Source organism: Cheilinus undulatus, linkage group 15 (genome assembly GCF_018320785.1).
Source record: "Cheilinus undulatus linkage group 15, ASM1832078v1, whole genome shotgun sequence".
NCBI classification, from domain to species: domain Eukaryota; kingdom Metazoa; phylum Chordata; class Actinopteri; order Labriformes; family Labridae; genus Cheilinus; species Cheilinus undulatus.
The window spans coordinates 34,497,813-34,520,161 of record NC_054879.1 but is presented as its reverse complement, the minus strand read 5'-3'; the positions used below and the strand labels follow the sequence as shown (position 1 = coordinate 34,520,161).

At 37.6% G+C, this 22,349-nt stretch overlaps 1 protein-coding gene across 1 annotated transcript in view; it reads right to left on the bottom strand.

Annotated features, from left to right (window-relative positions):
* Window positions 1-321: 321 nt before the first annotated feature.
* Window positions 322-22,349, bottom strand: part of impg2a (interphotoreceptor matrix proteoglycan 2a) — a 33,190-nt gene continuing 11,162 nt past the window's right edge. The window contains exons 12-22 of the mRNA XM_041806373.1: window positions 20,147-20,358; window positions 16,970-17,025; window positions 14,485-14,665; window positions 13,621-14,303; window positions 11,531-11,818; window positions 11,213-11,432; window positions 7,897-8,107; window positions 6,499-6,687; window positions 3,151-3,352; window positions 816-895; window positions 322-384 (exon numbers count right to left, since the gene is read on the bottom strand). Of these exons, the coding sequence (XP_041662307.1) occupies window positions 330-384; window positions 816-895; window positions 3,151-3,352; window positions 6,499-6,687; window positions 7,897-8,107; window positions 11,213-11,432; window positions 11,531-11,818; window positions 13,621-14,303; window positions 14,485-14,665; window positions 16,970-17,025; window positions 20,147-20,358 (2,377 nt within the window). The 3' untranslated portion in view covers window positions 322-329. The remainder of the gene's footprint in view (window positions 385-815; window positions 896-3,150; window positions 3,353-6,498; window positions 6,688-7,896; window positions 8,108-11,212; window positions 11,433-11,530; window positions 11,819-13,620; window positions 14,304-14,484; window positions 14,666-16,969; window positions 17,026-20,146; window positions 20,359-22,349) is intronic.

Genomic DNA, 22,349 nt, shown 5'->3' with positions numbered 1-22,349 from the left:
TTACTCTATATTACTTCATTCCCATGAAATTATGAGTCAAAACAGTTTATAACCTCACCTGCCTTCTGCAAATGTAGCTGAATTAGCTGAATTTTTATGCTCAGTGTTAACCTTTTGCTCAGTGTTCACCTTCTGCCATGGGTTTCTATAACTAGTTAGACATTCCTTGCTTATTGTTGTTTTAACATGCATGACATTTCACACTGAATTTCTTTGTATTTAGTGCTTATTATGTACTTAAGTTATGGTTGAGGGCTCAGAATTGTAAGATCTAAACCCCTCTTGGTGCCTTGCTACAAACTGCTTAAAGAAGATTAATACCTTGTTGTTCACTGGAGAGTTCCTCCCTGTGTTGAGGAGCTCTCTCTGCGGGTATCCAAGGCGCTGCACAACAAACAAACAAATACAAATGGGATTTCATCTTTCTAAGTGAATTAGTTTCTTTATTTACTCAACAAACAACAACACACAATTTAACCCAGGTCTGTCTGGCACTAAAGACCTCCTTGGCACTTGGAGAGGTGATCCACAGTGAGATACAACTTAAAAAGCACCACATACAAACACACCGCTACTGCTGGCAGAAAGAGTTGGCAGACAAAGTAATGTCTGTTTCTCTCTAATGGTTCCTGTCTCAGTGTGAACCCCTGGCCCTTCTGGTGAAGATATAAGATGATGATAAATCTGTTTCCACACCGTTTTTATTGCCAGAATTCTGTATCTCCAACTTATTTCCCTCCTTCCTCATCTCCTGGTTTCTTTGGCAGGTGTTTATATCTTATTAGTATAAAGAAAAAAAATAAAAAGGCACTCACGCTTGATGTTGCCGTACGAAATCTGCAAACTGCCGGTCCTTGGCGTAAAGTTCAATAATACGTATCCTGTCCTGGATTTCCTGCAAAAACACATGATAGCAGTTGGGTTAGGAGCATTACATCACTTACAGATTAACAGTACACTAAAGGCTGACATCATTTAACCCACCAAGTAAATACACAGACTTTCTAATGCCAGCTGATGATGGCTCAAGTTTACATCCTGAAATGTCTTGATTACGATTCATATCAGTTAAAATTGATTTGCGGGAGATATGAGTAATTTTACATGTCTTTTTCATAAAAAATACATTTTGGAACTTTATGGCTCTTTATGTTAAATGAGAGACAAAATTTCTAATAAATTCAGGAACGTTGATCTCATAAGTTTGCAAAAACTGGGGTGTATTGTGGAGTGGAGTTACAAATTGTGCCAGACCAAAGAGAAGGTCTCTGAAAACCTTACAAAAACTAATATTTGTCACTCATGATGATCCTGATGCAATGCTTCATTGCTGTGGAGCATAGATTAAAATGACTGACAGGGTTACCTCTATACTAAATGCATCTTACATGATAACATGAGGCAAAATAATACACTAATGTACCTATTGATGGAATGCATTCATTTTAGACCGTAGACTGAATAAAATATGGACGTACTCTAAGTTATGTCATTTTATGTTTGTTTTATTTAGCCTCCTTTAACTTATGGCTTATCGTGATGCAGAGGTGTACTGAATGACTGACATTCAAGGCTGGTAACAAGATTTAACTACAGTCAAGTCTTCTCTCCTGGTAAATCGTGTCCTGATACAATCAAAAAGTAAGAGTTATAAAAAGAAACTCCCTCCATACATAAAGAAGTTAGCTGTTCAGATCAAGATAATTTTCTAACCAGGCTTTAAACATAATTATTTCTGATATAATTTGGGCATGTTAAAATCTGCTCTGTGAGAATTCCTTGGTTTTTGAAGCAGCCTCAAGTGGTCTCTAAAGGAACAACAGTTTTTTCCTCTCCTACTTTAATTTCCAATGCTATATGTCGCCGTTTGCTTAAATGACTTGCTTATTCATGATCATTTTATACTGATTTAGGTCAGACATCACTTCTTTTATTAATTCATGATTTTATCACTATATTAGCCCCGTAACCTGACAAACACAGACTTATTGACAATTTTAGGTGTTATGTCTTAGGGATGCACAATATTGGCACATATTAACTTAGAAAGTGAATTATCGTATCGGTAGTTATTAAAATTTCTGCTGTTATTTACAACCAATATTTTTGCTATAAAAATCAGGTAACATCAGCTGTAAATATTGGCCATATGAGCAAATAAGTAAGACTTTTAGGCTGGACCAACATACTCACGTCAGCTGAAGTCTTCTTTATTCATCATCATTCCTTTCACTTTAAAGTCTGTTTGAAGGACTGAATTTTGTTCATTTGTTCATTCTCAAACTTTGAATAGTAGGTTTTAAAGACTGAAGTTTTTGGTCTGAACTACATTTAAATATTGGTATCAGTATCCGTATTGGCATAAATTTATCTGAAAATGTTGCATTTGAGATATCGGCAAAAATCAAATATTGTGCATCCATGTTATTTTTAAGAGTAACTTAACCCCAAAACATTTTTTCTGCTAAAAACCCATGCTAGTGGTTATTAAGAATTGTTTATCAATTTGGGTCCAAATCTTGCTATTTGTGTACAAAGTATTTTGTATTGCAATTACAGTACAGTATTAATACAGTTTTTCTACTAACTGATGTGGAGGCAGATGACTTATGTGGTACCAGCTTTGTCACCCAGTCCTATAAAACCTATGTCTACCAACTCAGAAAACTGTAGTGACAGAATTGCCTAGATTGAATATAACTAACAGTAGATGAAGTGTTTTGATTATAATCGTACTCTATGTCCCATAGGGGCATCCTTCCCCACCTCATCCATGTCCACAGCATTAACTGCCACAGCACATCCTGCCACTAATAACCCTTCAAATGGAACAGCTTTTAATGCAGTGGTTGTGGCCTGTAGGAGGTTCTGAAGGAAAGAAGTCCTCTACTTCTTGTAATGAAGTGCCATTGCTTCTTCTCAGGTCATTGTATATGGCTAAATAGCCTAGCTTAATATGCTAATCAGTTTATGTGTTGCATAGATGGCAGTACATGCTGATACATTTATGTTCTATTGGTATTTTTTTTTTTAATTCCAGGTGGGTGCACTCCAGCTGCAACTGGGGTTGAGTTATCCCTTATAAGTAATGGAGTTAAAATGCTGAAACATCCCAACTGAATCATTCAGTGTATTCAAGCTGATGCATACCTCCTTGGTCAGTTCACTGTTCTCATAGATGTGTCGTATCTCCTCGCTGCTGAAGTCAGTGGAGGCCTCGGCACTTGCACTGCTGTACACCGGCGCTTCAGGGTAGCGGCGGTAGTAGTGGCTGTAGCCTGTGGTAGCCTCACTCTCATACATTGGGTTGTATTTGGTTGCCCTCTCCAGTGATGGTAGACTCTCGGCTCGCCTGCAAAGCAACACCAAAATATTACCTCGTTAACACTGATTACCCTCGGCTGCATCCGTGCTCTTCTGCACGGATTCAGACTCGGATCCATCAGCCTATATAGTTTGGGTGTTAAAGGCTTTTTGGGAACAGATTAGCACCATTTCTGATCAGTTAATGAGCTGAAGTTAGCAAAGTGTTTCTCCACATGGTGCTCCTGGAAATACGCCACACGCACACACAGCCGGATAATGAGCAGCTACTTTGTGTGTTAATGTCTGCAGAAAGAAGAGGAAAAAGGAAAGAGAGGATCATAGTGGGAGGTTTAAGGGGACGGACAGACGGAGGGGGTGGCACCACTGCTGTACATCTGCAGGAGACACTGAGGATAAAGTCATGGGATGTTTCGACTCATTCTTTTCCAAAGAAAACAGCCAGACCCTCAGATCTAAAAATAAGTCTGTGGAGAAGAGAAAACTTCAAACACAGAAAGCATTAAATTGTTTCTGTTTACACTAGAAGAGAAAAGGTATCATGCCTCCTCATTTTATTGTTGTTATTGTTAAACATGTTAATATAGGAATGACCTATCTGGCACTGCAGCTGTTAATCTGTATTATTTACTGTTGTGTTGTTTCATTTGTCTATGTCCAACTCTTTTTTTCTGCATCTCTCTCTCTGGCCATTTTACAAGCCCAGCAGTCTCAGCACATGGCTGTTCAACATAAGTCTGGTTCTGCTTGAGTTTTCTGCCTGTTTAAAGGCAGCTTTTCCTTTCCATTGTAACGTTGCTAAATGTTGCCAAGTATACTGGACTAACGTTGGGTATTTATAAATAATATAACAAAGAGTACATTTTAGACCTGCTCTGGGACCTCAGAACCACATCATCTCTGCTTTTTGCTGATGATGTGGTTCTGTTGGCTTCTTCAGCTGGGGACCTCCAACAGGCATTGTAGAAGTTTGTCACTGAGTGTGAAGTGGTCAGGATGAGGGTCAGCACCTCCAAGTCAAAGGTCATGGTTCTCTACCAGAAAACGGTGGATTGCTCCATCTGGGTGGGGAGTGATCCCTTGCCTCAAGTGAAGGAGTTCAAGTATTTAAGTGTCTTGTTCATAAGTAGTGGTAGAATGGCCTGTGAGATTGACAGGTGGATTTAAGCCGTGTCTACAGACGTTGCACCGGACCATTATGGTGAAGAAGGAGCTGAGCCTGAAGGCAAAGTTCTCAATTTAATGGTCGATCTTTGTTTCAACCCTCACCTATGGACATGAACTCTGGGTAATGACTGATTCTGGTGTATGTTGTGTGTATTCTTTATTGATCTATTTCCTTTATTTAATTAATGATTTTGAAAGCATTTTTAAATGTTGTATTACTTTGAATTTACTTCAAATGTAAAGCTTGGCTTAGCTGACCTGAAATAAAATTAATGCTATGAATAAAATAACAGTCTTGCATCTAAACAGTCATAAAAAATCATGCTTTATACTGTAACTGGAATATATAATTTGATCAGTTATTTAATAGTTAGTAAACAGTGCTTTCAGGGTATTGATTACCAGGGCCCACAGTAAAGGGGGGGGGGGGGGGCTTGAGAAACCTGGAAGGATTTTTTTCTTATAATGTCATTATTGAATAAAAAGCGATTAAAATAGTTGGTTAACATACTGAAATTTGTGTCAAATAGAATAAAATAAAACAAAAGGGACTTTAAATTGCCTGAGTGATGCCGCCTGAACACTTCAGGTGCCCAAAAGAAAGAGAAAGGAGGCAGATTTAGGGGAAAAAAACTCAAAGAGTAACTTTGAAGAGAAACTTCAAAGAGAGGCGAATGCACACAGTGGTTTAGTCCATGGCTGAGGACGATGGAGAAGAAGGTAGGGACAGAGACCAAGAAGAGGATGTTGGAAGAGAGGAAAGCAGGGAAAATTAAAGTTTTCTGAGTTTGTGGAGAGAAGGAGAGGACAGAAGATGGAGATAAGGACAGTAGGGGCAGTGCAGATAAATTTTTGCCAGTCAACCCAGGATTATGGCCAAAAAAGCTCACTGATAAAGAGAGGCAGGTTTCTGCAGACTACCTTGTAAAGAACATCAGTGTAAGGTGTATAAAGAACCATTAGTGATGAAGGAATACATACACAGTATTATAATCATTTCTCCAATGTGGGGGTTAGAAAGCTAAAATGGTATATACTTTGGGAATAGGCTGATTAACACAGACTGACATAAAGGAAATAATACTAGTAAAATTTACCACAGTAAAAATATTGCTGATTAATACAGGGAAATTATAGTTAAAGAATACATTGAAATGCAAAGATATTTGTAAAATGACACATTTTTTGTTTGGCTGTCTTTCTAAGGGGGGGCCCTGTGTAATTTCCTTTATGGTGGCCCAGAATCCCTAGCTATGCCCCTGTTGTCTTTCAAATGAATACAGTGGCTTTTCTTGTTGTTAATGTGGCAGGAACAAACTTGGGTTGCAAACGAAAGAGGATGACATTATTGTGGCCTTTTGGTAAAAAAAATATATATATATTCAAAATTTTCCTCATTTGACTTGTGTATTTTTTATAACCACAGGAGAACTAATCCCACTGCTGTTAGAGATAATAGGTAAACTCACAAAGAAGATTTCTGTTGATAGCATTTTCTAATTCCTGGTCTTCTGTGGTTTATTTTTGTAAACATACATGACTTGGAGATCATGTATATTATCTTTGATGATAAAAAGAGATTGCTCAGAATTTTGATGCCTTAGGTTCTTGAAGCAAACCTTTGCCAATCTGCATTCATAGGTAAAGATTAATGAAGTAGCTTATCAGTGTTTAAAATGTTAAAATATTGGGAGTGTTTCTCTCTGTACAACAAATTGTCATGAAAACAACAACTAGTATGCTCCTTTTCATGTATCACTATGCCATTCACTCACTGGTAACTAAAGAATAGAATTAAAAAAACGATGGAATTATATTAAGTGGTATATTACCTGGTAAACTCTTATTATTGGTAAAAAGTAAAATTAAATGCCCTCAATACCTGCAATTCAAGTATACTTACTGGTATGTCTTCAATACTGTGCTGTTAACACGACGACTCTTGGATTATGTAATTCATTTCTATGACTTACATATTAAAGTATCAGCTGGTTCTTAGGCTGTTACCTTATGGGGTCCTCTGACTCATCCTTGTCATACTGATCCCGTAGTGTCCTTGCAAGGAAGAAGATTACTCCAGAGGCCACCAATAGGAATCCAGCCACAGAGGCGATCGCTATACCGACCACCAGTGGCTCAGAAACATACTCCTCACAGTGCTCTCCTCTGTACCACCAGTTCTCTCCGACTCGACACCTGAGGCAACACATTATAGAAAAATTAGCCATATCTTCAAACAAATTCCACTCAAAACTTGTACACAGACCAAAAAAACATTCTTTTGTGAAAACACACTTTTAAATATTTAGGAGAAATTACATCACTTGTCTTCTGTGCTGAATTAATTCAGGGAGTTTAAAATTACAAAATCCTCTTTTTGACTTAATCAAAACATATGTTTTATGATGATGCTCTGCATCAGTCATTAAATAAAATCCTTGTTTGGGAATAAGTGCAATACATTTAAGATGTTTCTTTCCCGTCTCTATGGAGCAATCACGTACTCTTAAGTTTCACAATGTGAAATAAACAAGAGTTTACGAGCATGTGGAGCTGCCTGCACGTATTTAGATGTTTTCTGGGTGTGAAAAAAAGGTTACTGCTTGTCGTGGTTTGGCTCATGTTCCCGTTTGTGCATTAATCATTTCATTCAAAGAGCACCACACGTAACAAAGCCAGAGCACAAGCCTTGTCCTATTTAGATTATTGGCTAATCTTTTTATACACATTTTATAGATTTACTCAGACAAATGTCTGTTTGAACATCAAAACAGATAAATAAACATGCACAAGAAAATAGTTAAAATTATGCCTTTGCACTTTTTCAATATAAAAGGAGTTCAACAGAGCTACAACATAACATAATGAACTTTATCTCACTGAACAAAAATGTGATAATATGCTTCCTGGGGCTTAAATCAATATATATCACAATACAAATAAATTAAACCTCCCCAGACGACGTTCATTGTTTTCAATTATGGATATTTACTGCCAAAGGGATAGATTAAATTAAAATAGTCAACTGCCAGAGATATTTGGACTGGCCAAAAAAATAAACATTTTATGATGGTTAGTTTTTCATTTGTCTTAAACTAGGTATAAAGCAATATATTATCCCATGCAGCTGGATGTGATTATAATTCATAGTGCAAAAACTCCCAAAACTCTCAATGATCATGCCAAGCAAAACTTAAATAGTTTTGGATGGAGCTGGGCATCTCTTATTAATATCCAGCTAAGCAACATCACTTTAGCACACAAGGCTAGAGATCTCGCCTCTTGCATGTGCTGTAATCATGCGTTTGAAAATCTGCTTGGTCTTCTGGGAAGTACTTCCCTTGCAAACCTGCAAACTCATTCTTCCCACACACACGCTTATCATTTCCCTTAATCCCTACCCACCTGCAGATGGCTCCCTGGCCTGGGATGATGTCACACTTGCCGTCATTGAGGCAAAAGTCTGTCTGCAGCTCACAGATACTCTGACAGGGAAGGCCGTCCATGCTGAAGTAGCCGGCGTTACAGACACACTCTGCCTCCCCAGACCACTTGTTCACTTTACACTCGGCATACTCGTTACACGCCTGGAACTTACAGGGGTCAGCCTTGTCACCTGGAAGGAAAAAACAGGAGTGTAAATCTAGAGTATTAAGATAAATTGCAGAAAATGTTTGTTTTTGCCAAAGTTATGTGACACCTAGCTCAAAAATGCCAAGTAATTAATTAGGAATAAATCAAAATGTAGGTAAAAGTACTTTTTATTTCTGCCAAGTTGTTTTGTTGTTCCTTTTTTAAAATTTTGTGTTGCAAAACATTACGGGACAAGTGACTAATATGACAGTCAACAGAGTCACACATCAGGATGACACAACAAGAATGTGGAAACAATTTAGACAACAAAACAAGAAAGGACAAACACAGGCAGGGACTAACGATATATTTTGTGTGATGAAGGTTTTGAAAGGCTATGTGTAATCATGTGTGCATGTGCACGGGAAATGGTTTAAAGATAATTGGGTGGTGAGGATGAGGGGTCAAGTCAAGGAAAAAGGGCTTAACTTTATCAATATATTAAAGAGAGACACATTAAATGAGCAGTTCATATTTATAAGTTAAATATGTTTGTTTATATAAAAACAAAATAATATTAAAAGTAATCATGCCTTGCATTTCAACAGGGTCCTTGCTCCAAGGTTGGGGCTTGGACCAAGAATCAACAACTGTTACTTCCCTCTCCATGTTTTCTGCCAAGTTTAGATTAAAAAAACCATCACTTTCATGTTTGCACATTAAATATAAGGCTGTACTCTATCACTGCTTGGTTTATCTGAGGCCGCCCATAAGAGTGGGGAAAGGGGAAAGTTTTCAGGGGCCCAGCTGCTGAGGAGGGCCTGTAACAGTCAGTAATAACCTTGTTGATCCTACATATAAGTAATGGAAAACTACATTAGTGCACACTGAAACTTACGACAGATTTCACCAGTATTAACTGCTGCTTACATCAAATGTAGCCAGCTTCATAAGGGAAATTGTCCTCATTTGAAAAAGGTAAGAACTGTGAGTTATCCACACATGTCCTTAACTACCAGACTAGCTATGTGGAAAAAGAATATTGTAAAAGCACTAGTAGGTGATATGTGTGTGTGTGACTGCCTATTTTTAAACAGCCAGACATGTATTTGTCAATGTAGAGCATATTTAGGGATGTACAAATACTGATACCACATATATTTGGGTACTCACTGATAATCCTGATTACAGTTCCTGCAGCTTTTATGAGTTAGAGTACAGTACTTAGACTTGGTATCAGTATCTGTGCGTCTCTATTAGTTACATGCATTAATATGAATAAATCTGATTTAGGGAGGGCCTGTTAGCTGAATCTTTCAGAAGCCTAGTCATTCCTGAGGGTAAGCCATTTCCCCCGGTACCTTAAACCACAAAAAATACACTATAATTTTCAGGTATGTAAATGCTAAAAATAAAAAGACATGTACAGGGTATTAGTGGGGTCTTTAAAAGCACTAAAGTTGATCAGTCAATTTTAGTCAAGGCTTTTAAAAAGTATTAAAAAGTCTTAAATGCAAGACTGTAAGGTCTTAAGTTAAGTAACCTTAGAGGTTTTATGCTTTAAAATCAGAATTAAAGAGTAATATTAGTATCCTAACATGGGCAATTATACCTTGTATTTTTGTTCTTAAAATCTAAATATAAGCTGTTCTACTGTATAGCTTTAACTGCATTCCATACAACTACTTTTAGGTAGCTTAAGTTAAAGATAAGATCTTCAAGTGTCAGCTATCTTATGGTATCAGGGTTTTTTTTTCCTTTTAGTCTAGGCTAAAAATATTCCAAATAAACCTAATTTGCATATCATAATAAGAACTACTACAAGCATTTTCTTGACTTTGTTGGCACCTTTTTAAACTGTGTTTATGTAATGGGTTGGAGATTGAAAATGCAATAGATTCTCAAAATGTATGACGAGTGTCTTGGAAAAATTATTAAATTTAATGTTTAATTTAATTTCTAATGTAGGTAAACAGTGATTTAAGAGGTTCTAGATTTTTGACTTTTGAGGTGAGTATGTCAGTGTAATAGCATGTATGTATCAATTACATTAAGATAAACTTAGAGCATCTACGCATGTAGCATGAATATTTGCCAATAATAATAGTATGCATTGAGTATTTTTTGGAATTTTCGAATACAAATAAGCAGAAAAACAGACAAAGGCCTCTATCCAACCAAATGTAGCACTAATGTGGCCAACCATGGTGTTTTAGCTGTAACTTTGTCTGACTCTGACAACCCAGCCATTATTATGAACACCAACATAGATCTCTCTAAATCTTCTAATTCTGACTACAAGCTGACTAATATAGCAAAGCTTTCTCTCACATAAGAAGATAGATAAAGTACACAAAATATATCCTGTTAGGACCACAGCTGATCCATGTTTCTAGTGATAACAAAAAAACAGAAACTTTGTCAAACCAAAGCTGAACACGGCAGTCAGCTGGCTAGTTCCAAGTGTGGTTAACGGTATATGCTAGCTTGGCCTCTGTCCATGGAAGCCATGATTAACTCAGCCTTTAATGATGTGACCGTGCCGTTTGCCTCTTAAGACTGAGAAGTGTCACGAGAGGGATTCAACAGCTGCTTTCCTCAGCCTTTTCACACACTCACGTTTTTGATACTGACTTGATCAGGCTTCTTTGCAAAGCACTGCTCTTTGCTCACACTGTTCAAGGTAAAAGTCAGTATATACTTATACCAAAAAGTACTTTTACATGAAGATCAAGATGAAAAGAGTAAAACTACACTAACATCTGTACCTTTAGTTTAAATTAGAATCCAATGGGTTCTTACCTTATTTTATTTTTATCTATCCATGGAATCAGGCTAGTTCTTTTTCCCTAGTTACAGTCTCTTTGCTAGTTAAAGTTAACATCAACTATCCCAAGTTTCTAACCAGACACACCAGACAGACTGTCTCAATTATCCATTGCATGGGATGCATTTTACATTAATCTGGTCAACAGTCCATAGTCAGTGTTTCAATAAATTTTAGAGGATGTCTGGACTTGGAGGAATAAAACATATGATGTAGAAGGTTTCCGCAGTCCCAGGAGTGACAACATAGTACCAAAATATCAAACAATTCTTTTGAGACATGTGAGAAATTAGCTTCAAACATAAAGGGCAGAGCACCCACCTGACTCCACATCCAGTGAGTATTTATCTATGGCCAGGTTCATGGTCTGGTAAGCTGTGTTACAGAAGTCCTCCAGGATCAGATAAACAGTGCTAGTAACACCTTGTTGCACAGGTTTGCCAAATTTCATCCGACTGTTGACCACAATGCTTCCATTCCTGAAGTTTAAGATCTCCAGGTTCTCAAAGTTGCTCAGGTTGGACTGCAGGTAGGGAACGAGCTGAGGGAAAATGACAAAAGTCAGACTTAGGTGTTACAATTTAGAGCCTTCCTCACAATCAAAGTACTAAAAGTTGCGTTCATAATGCATGAGTTTACCAGCTCTAAGAAGCGTTGTTCCAGAGCTTTATATTCTGGAGAGCTCTTGTTGAAGAGGTCCTCAGAAAAGATCATGTTGGTCACCCTTAGGCTGAAGAAAACCATCAGTGCCCGTCCAGGGTTTGCAGGCATGGCGATACTGACTTGATCTGTGCCGTGTGCCACACCAAACGGGAAGCTAGTGCTGCCATCCTCTGTGTGGTTAATCAAACCATAGCCATACTGAATCAAATCAAACTCCTGATCTCCTGCAGTGGCATCGTCAGGTATTTCATTAATAGTCTGAATCTGTGGGATAAAACAAAGGGTCAAATTTTAGATGTTTTGGTTCACTTTTAACAAAGGTACAACAGAACTGACTTTCTGGGCTACTTTAAAACACAAGACATTCAAAGTCAAACTAATGTTTCCATTTGTTTAAACTCATAAATCACTTTATTCTTTTTTTTGTCTTGACTTGTGTGAGTATTCAGTCAAAACTGCAATCCCAGAAAAAGAATGATAGAATTGTATTGTTAATTTATTTCCTACAGATACATTGCAGATTACATTAATGCTTCATATCTGGACTGACTTGTTTGTAATTTTTATCACCAATATATTAGTTTGGGTGGGCACTAAAAATATTAGTAATATTTTCAACTTCAGCAACCACAGAGGCAGTTAGGGAGGTTTGTGCAAACTTTGTCAAGTTTTGCATTTACACTATATTTTATGAATGAATATGTGAAACTTTTGATGCTGCATTTAGACCAGTGAATCTTAAGTAAACCTGCTCAATTTTGTCATGTAGGAAGAGTGTTGGTTTGGCTTGGTTGGTAGAGCAGGTGCACATGTGCAGAGGATGCGGCCCTCGGCACATGGGTCACAGAGTTGATTCCTGGCCCAGGTGCATGTTTACCGCATGTCTTCCCCCACTTTCTCTCCCCATATTTCCTGTCTATCTCCAGCTGTCCTGTCCCAATGAAGGCAAAAAATCCAAAACATAGTCTTTAAAAAGTATGTATAATGTAGGACAAATGTAGCACTGGAGGTGAAGACCACCTACTTACTTTGCTTTTACTATGACGGTAATAAAAACAGAAAATTCAGTGCTGTAGATTCAGTGATAATATTCATATGCTGGGATTACTAGATCCCCTTCTGATCTGGAAGTGAAACAACCACTGTGTGGCAAAAGCTGGAAAGACATCCAGCATTTTTTTTTTTTTTTTTTTGCTGTGAGTAGGTGCTCCTAAAGATGAAAATGCTGACAGACAATTGCTACCATAAAACACAGGCTCCAGATGTCTATAGCTTAGGCCCTGATGAGATGTTTCCATACTCTTCCCCCCATACTTTATTTACTCATTAACCTATACAATAGGGCTATGAGGATAACTGCATTTTCATCTAAATGAGGATATGAAAATGAGTGACTGAACTGAATTTAGTTTAATCTAATTGGGGCAAGGCAGTTTTAAAAAGTTTGATGAGCTGCAGAGTTTATAGCAATTGCTAATTTAAAAAGCTTGTCCCTAATGAACTTATCATAATGGCTGTCTGAGAAGCAATTAATTTAAATTAAAATTAGAGTAATTACAAACATGAGTCATGCACTTTGTTGGCACGCATCATTTGACCAATTAAGAGCCCTAGATATGTTAGCCAATCAGATGAATGTCCAGCTAAAAAAAAAACAACACTTAATCCCCAAGTAAATGCAACTAGATGGTGACAGAGACATCAACTATGGTAGACAAAACAGGAGAGACATTGAAATGTGAAATATAAAGACTTCGTGGTTAAAAAAAAGAAATAATAAATAACACCTCTGTCATTTAGAATTATTTTGTGTTCAGGGGAGTCCATGTTCTACAAACAGCGGTAGTGCTAAAACTTGCTAAGCAGCTAGGGCTACATCCAGAGTTAATATGGCAAACCTCAGCATCATAGTAACTTCTCCTAAAACCTGTACCAAAAATCTTAAATTGAAAAAAAGCTGTATTTCACTTTAACTTTTGTTTTTAATCATTACTGAATATAAAATATTCAGTTTGACTTGGTATTACTTGACATATTTTCTTCTATCTTACAAAAGTTTCCATTACCTCCACCCCTGAAGGGATGATGATGTCAGGCTGCCCCTCTGGGATTGGCTTTACATCAGAGATACGGGTGAAAGGTGACTCTTTCTCTGGAGAAAGCGCAGTCGGTTGAGGAGGGTTTGGAGCGCCTGCCACTTGTACCTCAGTATTCTCACTGTTGACCAGAATGATCTCATCCTCTGTAAGATCCTCTGTTGAGATTGCTGGAGCCTCTGCAGCCTTTTCTTCTTCTGCTGGAGCTTCAGGTACAGACTCTTCCTTTACTTCTTCCCTGTGAGTAATTTCGTCTATGCCGCTCTCTTCAATGACAGGTACTTCACTGTGCGGCTTCAGCTCTGGCGCTTCACTCACCACATCTACAGCCTCAGGAGGTGGAACCACAGCAGGAAGGCCTTCTTCTATGGTCTCAAGCTCTTCAGGATTCTCTGCCTCCTCTTCATCAATCTCATTTTCGTCCTCGCCATCTGATAATGCAGCGGTTGGCTCTTCTAACACAGCAATAATCTCAACGCTCTCCGTTGCTGCTTCAGAGATTGTACTTGCAACCGTGGTAGCCACCAGGTCATCTGTGCCTGAACCAGAGGACTCGACCTCCAGTGGCGGTTTGGGCAGGAGCACATCTGGGATCTCCTTGGTTGGAGGGGAATTCACACCTTCCTTTAGTAAAAGACCCTCTTCTGCAATACCTTGAAAAACAAATGCAACAGAAGAATCGAGTCATTCTTTGCTGGTCCTCTTACATAAACTTGTTACCTTTATCTAGGGCCTACGAGCTGGACAAACATTTGTGAAGAATGAATCCAATTAATCCATCATAGGGGTATAAATTTCACATGTGAATGTGGCTTGTGCTTCAGATCAACTCACTGCGAACTTCCGGTGCAGCCGTAGTCAGGACAGGAGCAGGAGACACCACTGTACTCTCCTCCAGGACAATGACATCATTTTCTGCCGTCGCCTGCAGAGTCCTGAGGACATCCTCCTTGTTTACATCTTCGTTGTCCTCTTTAATGATCATGACCTCTTGTGGCTCATCTGCAGCTTTAACCTGTATTACAATGAGGCTTTGCTGTCTAATCTGTTTGCACAATATTCCCACAGTAAGCTGAGGTACAGGAGTTTTTATTGTGCCACTATTTTAAGTTTGCAGGTCAGGCCAATTAAAACTCCTGCCAGAGCTCTGCAGGTTTGACATGATTTTAAGAAGATGCTTTACATAAACATTTATCAAAATGTAAAAGCAAAGAACAAATGACTTTAATGCAGATTATGATAAGCAGTCACATATGAAAACAATTATAAGTCCAACAAATTTACTTTCACTGGTCGCTTATTAGGATGCAGCTATGTAGCATCGGGGCTTCTTTTTCTTTCATAATAGCTGACTTGGTCAGTGGATGCTGATGGCTATTTTTCACCAGGGAAGCACAAATACTTAATGTTAAGTAAAACAGACTGTTCCTCGAGTCTTTAAGTTAGTTTCTTAGCATCTCTGTAGTCTTTAAGGCTTAGTTTTGGGTACTGGACCAAAGTTAGTGACCTTTAGACCAAATGATTTTGGCCTAATTGATCAAAAGATTAAGAGGGCATACCATGCCAACCATCACTCATCTTCACTACTGACATGAATGTAGGAGGATGAAATCATTTTTAAGCCTGCTACTCAAGGTTCCACTAAAATGTAAGACTATCTGTAAGTAGCGTTAAAAAAAAAAAAAAAAAAAAAAAAAAACTTACTGAGCAAGAAGGGAAAGCTTATCCCTGCTAGTACATTTATACCAGTTTACCTGTACTATACTGTAAACCCAAAACAGATCATTACTGCTTATTGATACATAGCAGAAACTGGACTGTTGAATTCTCAATGTTAAACATTTCAGAGTTGATTTTAACCGATATCAATAACGATATTTAATTATGCTTTCAGACAAGAAATTTTAGTCCTTTTGACACAATTTAAGGTTTGAGGATGACCATGGAAACAAACTTTATTCATTTAAAACACTTTAAAGTTTAAAGGAGGATAAATAAAGAAAAAGACCTCAACTGGCATAGGTCTATTAGTTCAGCCTAAAACTCCTCTCATTTACCAGTATATATAGACAAAATTTACAGTTGATGTATGCTGAAATACACAGGCAAAATATCGGATGTAAATATTGGCAGAAATTTTGATATCTGCCAATACCGATACTTGCCTTTTTAAGCTAATATCTGCCGATACCAAACCAATAATATCGTGCATCCCTACTATTGTTATTCATTGTTATTCATACCCAGCAGTGAATTCACAGTGTCCTGACAACACCTGAGACGTTAACCTACAAGACGACAGCAGGTATAATCCTATCAAGTGCTGTCAGCTACTCTTTATAGACACGCTAAGGAAATCAAATTATAATCTGCCTTATTTGTGTACTAATTTGCTGCTAACAAATTGTGTCTGAGAAATACTCTGTTGCTACAGCAACCACTACCAGCATAGTCATAGGTGCAGAAAAGCTGAAACCACGTTCACAAACTATTGTGCATCTGCAAACAAGATATAATTTCCAGAAGTGTATTAGCTTACTGTGTAGATGTACCCACACCGCATATGCATAGTGAGAAAAAATTATTTTTGAGTTTATCAATGAATCATATGAGTCCAAACTAGGTTAAAAAAACCATAGTGGCTTTTTAAATTACTTGTAAATCTATAATAATGTTGTCAGCTTACCACAGGCTGTGTTTCTCTAATGTCAATTCAATAAAAGCTTGAACAAACACCAAGTAAATCTTAAAATTCCCCAAAATATAGTAGCTGTGAGCTCCTGCCTGTAAATCAATTACTAATGAGAGGTTTGCCAAGCCCTCCCAACAAAAATAATGAGTCATATTAATCTTTAAGCAAGGCGAGCACTGAAGTGAACCAGCAGACACATTTAATGCAACCAAAACACTGATTAATATCAAAGAGCTTGGTTTACCACAAGAACACCCACACGTTAAGACAGACGTCAGCTGATATTGCTCGTCTGCATAAACTCATATGTGCCGTCTCTCTCCTTTACTATCTGAGACGAAGTGTCCAGTAGCTTTTTACCCAAAATAGCAGTGGATTATTATAGCAAGAGCCACACTAATCCTCAAAGTCTCCTTTCATCCTAGCTGGTGAGCTCATCCTCTACCTGCATCAAGGTGGGTCTGGAGAACATCACAAGCCAGTTACACATTATTGCAACATCAGTCAAATTAAAACTGCCAGCTTTTTTTAAACATGAGTGAATTATCAACTTAGTGGAGCTCAAAGCAGCTGGATGCCCTGGAGAGGGACTGTTGTCATGTGCTTTGGAGGTAACTTGTTACTCACCACAGCTTCTCCCCCTTCTCCTCCTGCGGTGTTAAAAGACTCGGGGACCTCAGACACTGTGGAACCAGGCGAGAAACAAATATTAATTCAAACTGACATATAAAAGGCAAACAAGCCAAATGGCTAAAACAATCATGCCTGCAGGAGTCTACCGAATCCCTTTAATCGTTAACATTTTCAGCTCTGACTTCATTTTGACAGGATCACCTTTAGGGGTAAATATCTACAAATCAGTGCAAAATCTGGAGAGAATATTAGCAGCTCGCTGTAGGCCAAGGCAATTTCTCTATCACCACCAAAGAGGGAAAACAAGGACAAGATGTGGCTTTAAGTAACCCTGCAGCCACACATGACAGGCATATGAGAGTGTTTAGCCATCATTTGTCCAAGCCCATCATTAATGAAAGCATCAGCTGGCATTGATATCCAGGAAAGCTCACAAACTCCATAACTCAATGATGCACATTGTCTCATAGCCACAAGCAGACAGAAAAATCTCAGAGGGAAAAGAGAAACCAAGACATTATTATATCCATATTTTCTTTACTTTTTGAGGAAAACCCTGGGCTAGCATAAGACTAGCTATCCAACTATATAGAGCCAGGTGATCCAAGAGATGTAAGGATTCATAGCTCCCTATTGGAACATTTGAGTGTGTGTAATGATGGGTCTAAAATGACTGTGAGATAATGGGGAACTCCACCTCCATCATATATCATACCACAGTGCATTGCTTTGTATGATATCATATTCATTGTTTTGAATTATATTGTACTGAATCATGATGCATTGCATCATATAGTATCTTATTGCATTTAATATTACTGTATGCATTACATGCATGCATTGCATCATATAGTATCTTATTGCATTTAATATTACTGTATCCTATGGTATAGTATTTTATTCTGTTGTATCATATCATGTTGCACCACACCTCATCACATCACATCACTTCACATTGCATCCTATTCCATTATAGCATCCTAATGTACCATATTGTGTCATATTGTTTTGTGTAATAGAACTGTATATTGTTTAATATCATATGATTTTGTATGGCATAGTATTGCATTGCATCGGTGTGTTGTATTGTTTTTCATCAGACTGAATAACTTTGTATTGCTTTTTGTTTCACATCATTCACCTGTATTGATTGACTTTGATTATCTATTTCTGATTGGAATAATGTCTTTTTTATCTGTTACTGTACTTTATATCTTTAGAATGTTTGATTTATTTGTTATATTCTTTATTTTTCATCATGCATTTTTCCTTTATCTGCTCGCCCTCAGTGATTTTCGGGTCTAAACAAAGACTACAATATTGCATACCATTGTAATGTACATATCATGACATATCAATCGTTTTAAATCACATTGAAATGTGTTGTTTCCTACAGTATCTTATCATATCATACCATATATTGTATCATATCATATCCTAGCTTATAACATCATATCCTATCATATCACATCGTATTGCATCCCAGCATATCTTATAGAATCATATTGTATAGAATCATATCATATAGTATCTTATATCACATTGTATAGCCTTGTATTGTACCTTATCATATTGTATCACATCGTTTCATACCATACCGTATCCTATAGCATTGTATTGCATTGCATTGTATCATATCACATCATATCATACAGCATCAAATCGTATCGCATCATATTGCAGTTTTAAGTTGTGTAGCATTGCATCATATGGCATTAAATCCTGTTGCATCGTTTCGTATAGAATCAAATAGTATCGCATAATATTGTGTAGAATCGAATTGTATCGCACTTTATCATATTGCATCGTATAAATCCCATCCCATCAATGTTGCGATACAGCAGCATCCTATCACAACAGCATCCTATTGCATCACATCATATCATACTGGATCGCATCACATCGTATCGCTTTGTACAGCATCATAATGTACAGCATCTTGTTGTAATATTGGTGTAATACCATATTGCATCAGACTGTTCAGCATAACATCATACTGTCTAGTGTTGTATTGTATAATATCGTATCTAACCGTGGTGTATTGTATCATAACATTCACATCTTACTGAATCATACTGTATTGTATCGTATTGTACGGTACAATATCGTACCATACCATAGTGCAGTGATTTACAATACACCGTATCGTACAGTATTATTTCATACCATATCGCATTGCATTGTACAGCATCACATCTTACCGTATCACATCAACTGTATAGCATAACTGCCTATCACAAAGCACTGTGTCATATCATATGGTATCCTATAGTATCGTATAGGATCATATCTTATCGCACCATTTTGCCTTGTATTGTACAGCATCACATCTTATTGAATTGTATCGTATTGTAAGGTAAGGTTGACAGAACTTTTTGCAAGTTGACCTAATCTAAGTAGACTGCTCCTGATCTCTGTTTTTTGATGCTGTTGCATCATTTTTTAAACATACTTTTTTAGTCTCAGTGGCTCATCTGTTTTTTACAGAGATTCCACTGCTTATATTTCACTGCCCTGGTTTGTGATTGATAAGACCAGCCAACCAGGATAAGAAGTGATGTATAATACAACAGCATTAAACCCACACACACATAACCCTGTCCCATCCTGCTGGCTCATCACTGATCAAATTTCTTCTCTGTCGCTACCTAAGATCCACTGGGTCTAAGCCAAAGTATGGAATAAAGTTAAGTTTAAAAAAGGTTGAATTTCAAATATCCTTTTCTCTCAGGTCTCTTCTGCAGACCATTTAATGTTGAGGATTAAGCTGTGGCACTGAATAAATACACAGCTCCTATAACTGATGATTCTGTAATTTGTCCATTAGAAATGGCCCACTTTTGAGATGATACTTTTTATCAATATGTCTCTGTCCTCTTTGACAGAAAGAGCAGACGAATAAGAAACAGATGAGCCTATTAAAACCCTGGAATGTTTTCTCAAGTGGTGTAGCGCATGTAATAATATCAATGCTGTATCTAATGTGTCTCTATTTGATATGACATTTGGAGGTTTTCCCTGCACTGCACGCACTACCTCTGCCAATGCTTTCCCAATGACTTCACTGCCATGCCAATTAAATAAATAGCTCTCATGGTGGCATGAGTGCGTTCTGTTACAGTGTCGGGAATATTTTAAGATTCGACAGTCCTGCTCTGGCCATCATCTTACCGCTTTCCAGCTCGGGTGGCTGCATGGCTTCAGTGACAAAGTTTTTGATCTCGCTTATGGTGTAGACTGTAGGACGCTTTAGCTCCATGACCTCACGGTAGGAATTCTCCACCAGGTTGGACTGCAGTGTTAAGTAGTCCATCTGTTCGTTGGATGCTCCATTTCCATCCACCACCAATGAGACAGCAAAATCTACCATCACACCATCTTGCCTGTATAAACACAAACAAACAAGTTACACTCTTTGGGTTATTTAAAAGGCATACTTATGCAATAATATGTAATAAAAATAGTGCTCTGCAAATGTCACATTTGGGACAATGGTTCTATTAAAACACAATCTATTATCTGTTTGCAACTTCATCATAGATTTGTTTGCAACATACACTGATTTAAAAAAACAAACACAGTGGCACATACAGAGGCCACATCACAGTGTGTCTCACCCTATCCTTCCCGCCGCCCCACTGCCACCTCATAATAAAAAAAACATTATTTTATGGGTTAAATGTTGCTCTCAAAAACACTGTTCTGAAATATGAAATACTAAATAAGTAATTGATTAAAGGAGAAAAGCCATGTAAAATAACTTTTTTCCTATCTTCTGTTTATGGTCACTGTGCAGCTCCACAAGAGCAATGAAACACTTGTTTCTACTTAATTTTTCTAACCCACATTTGGGGATATTTTTCTTAGTCAACACACTCAGACCTAAACAAGATTTTACATTTGTCTTGTGGACATGTGTGAGTCAGAATGAAGGAAATATAGAGTCCTGGATCAGAAACTAGTTCTCCCAGACGATGAAAATCACTGAGGCCTTAATGTGATTTAACGTCAAACCTGTTGAAAAAACATTGTTGAGCATTCACAGATGACTGATGACTTAAGAGATTTACTCCTGCTTGGAACGCAGGAGCTCCACTGTATAGGCCAAAAAATGGCAGAGTCAGCAGAGTGATCAATATCATCATAATAAACATGGAAAACCTCACAACAGATTCCAGGCCATGGAAAAAGCAATTTATCAGCCTAAATTTGACTGCTGGGAGCCCTCCACTCTGACCTAGTTTGTTGGGTTTCTGGCAGACTACTGAGCACATGCCGGCTCACAGTCAGCTTCATTAAGATCCAAATTTTTCCCCATTTAGTTTCACAGATAAACAGTGGCAGACAATGGAGCTCTACTTTTGTGGTGTCCCATGATTTGTGGTTAGAAGCAGCACACCAATTATTCATGTAGTATATAAGGTTTGTTAAATTACACAAAAAGGATATGTGTTTAAATATCTCCTTTATTATTACTTTTAGCATGCATCTATGGATTGTAATTTAAGCGTATTTACTACAGCTGCTACTTTAGTATAAATTTGATAAATTGTGTCCCCTGATTGTCTTCTACAGTAGATTATTTCCATTTATTTCATTAGAAGCATTTAAAGAAGATTCAGCCCACAGCTGTAGAAAACAGATTCTGAGCAGATAAATTCCTTGCATATGAAATTTGTTATCATCTTACAAAATGTGATAAATCTTTGAGATTAAACTGCCCAATATGGAGTTACCTTCATCACTTTTGCTCTTCAGCAGACAGCTACAACATTTAAACACTTAAAGTCCCTGTAAAGTGAAATCCAAACTTTGTGTGTTAACACACAAGATATGCTGGAATAAGGTTGCTGTAAACATGTGAAAACACTGAGATCTATGTGCGACTGAGTTTTGGATTTAAACCGTTACAAAGTCTTTCACCTCTTTCCTGGCTTGGTTTTATATAGGAGCCCATGACATGGAATCCTGAGCTTCTGTCTCTTCTCGAGCACAGAGCCAGGCAGCTCCGCTCTGATCAGAAGTTTTTTTTTTTTTTTTGAGAGGATCATATTTCTCATGAGTGGGTGTGGCTTTAGCTCATTTAACAGACATGCCCACACCGTCCTGCCTCATTTTTTATGATTTTGAGGCTTAATTTTATAAACTTAGAAATGTTTTTCATTACTGAAATTTGGCCTGGTGGTTCATAACACAGTGACCTGTCATACAACAAACTTAAAGTAAAGATTTTTTTTATCACTTTACATGGACTTTAAGAAGAGCTGATAGGCCAATTTGAGTGACCAAGCAAGGCTTTAAGCTATGTCTGTCCTCTGATAACCTGGAATCTTCTCATTTAACTCAGCCTGAAAGCATCAAGTGCATCTCCTTA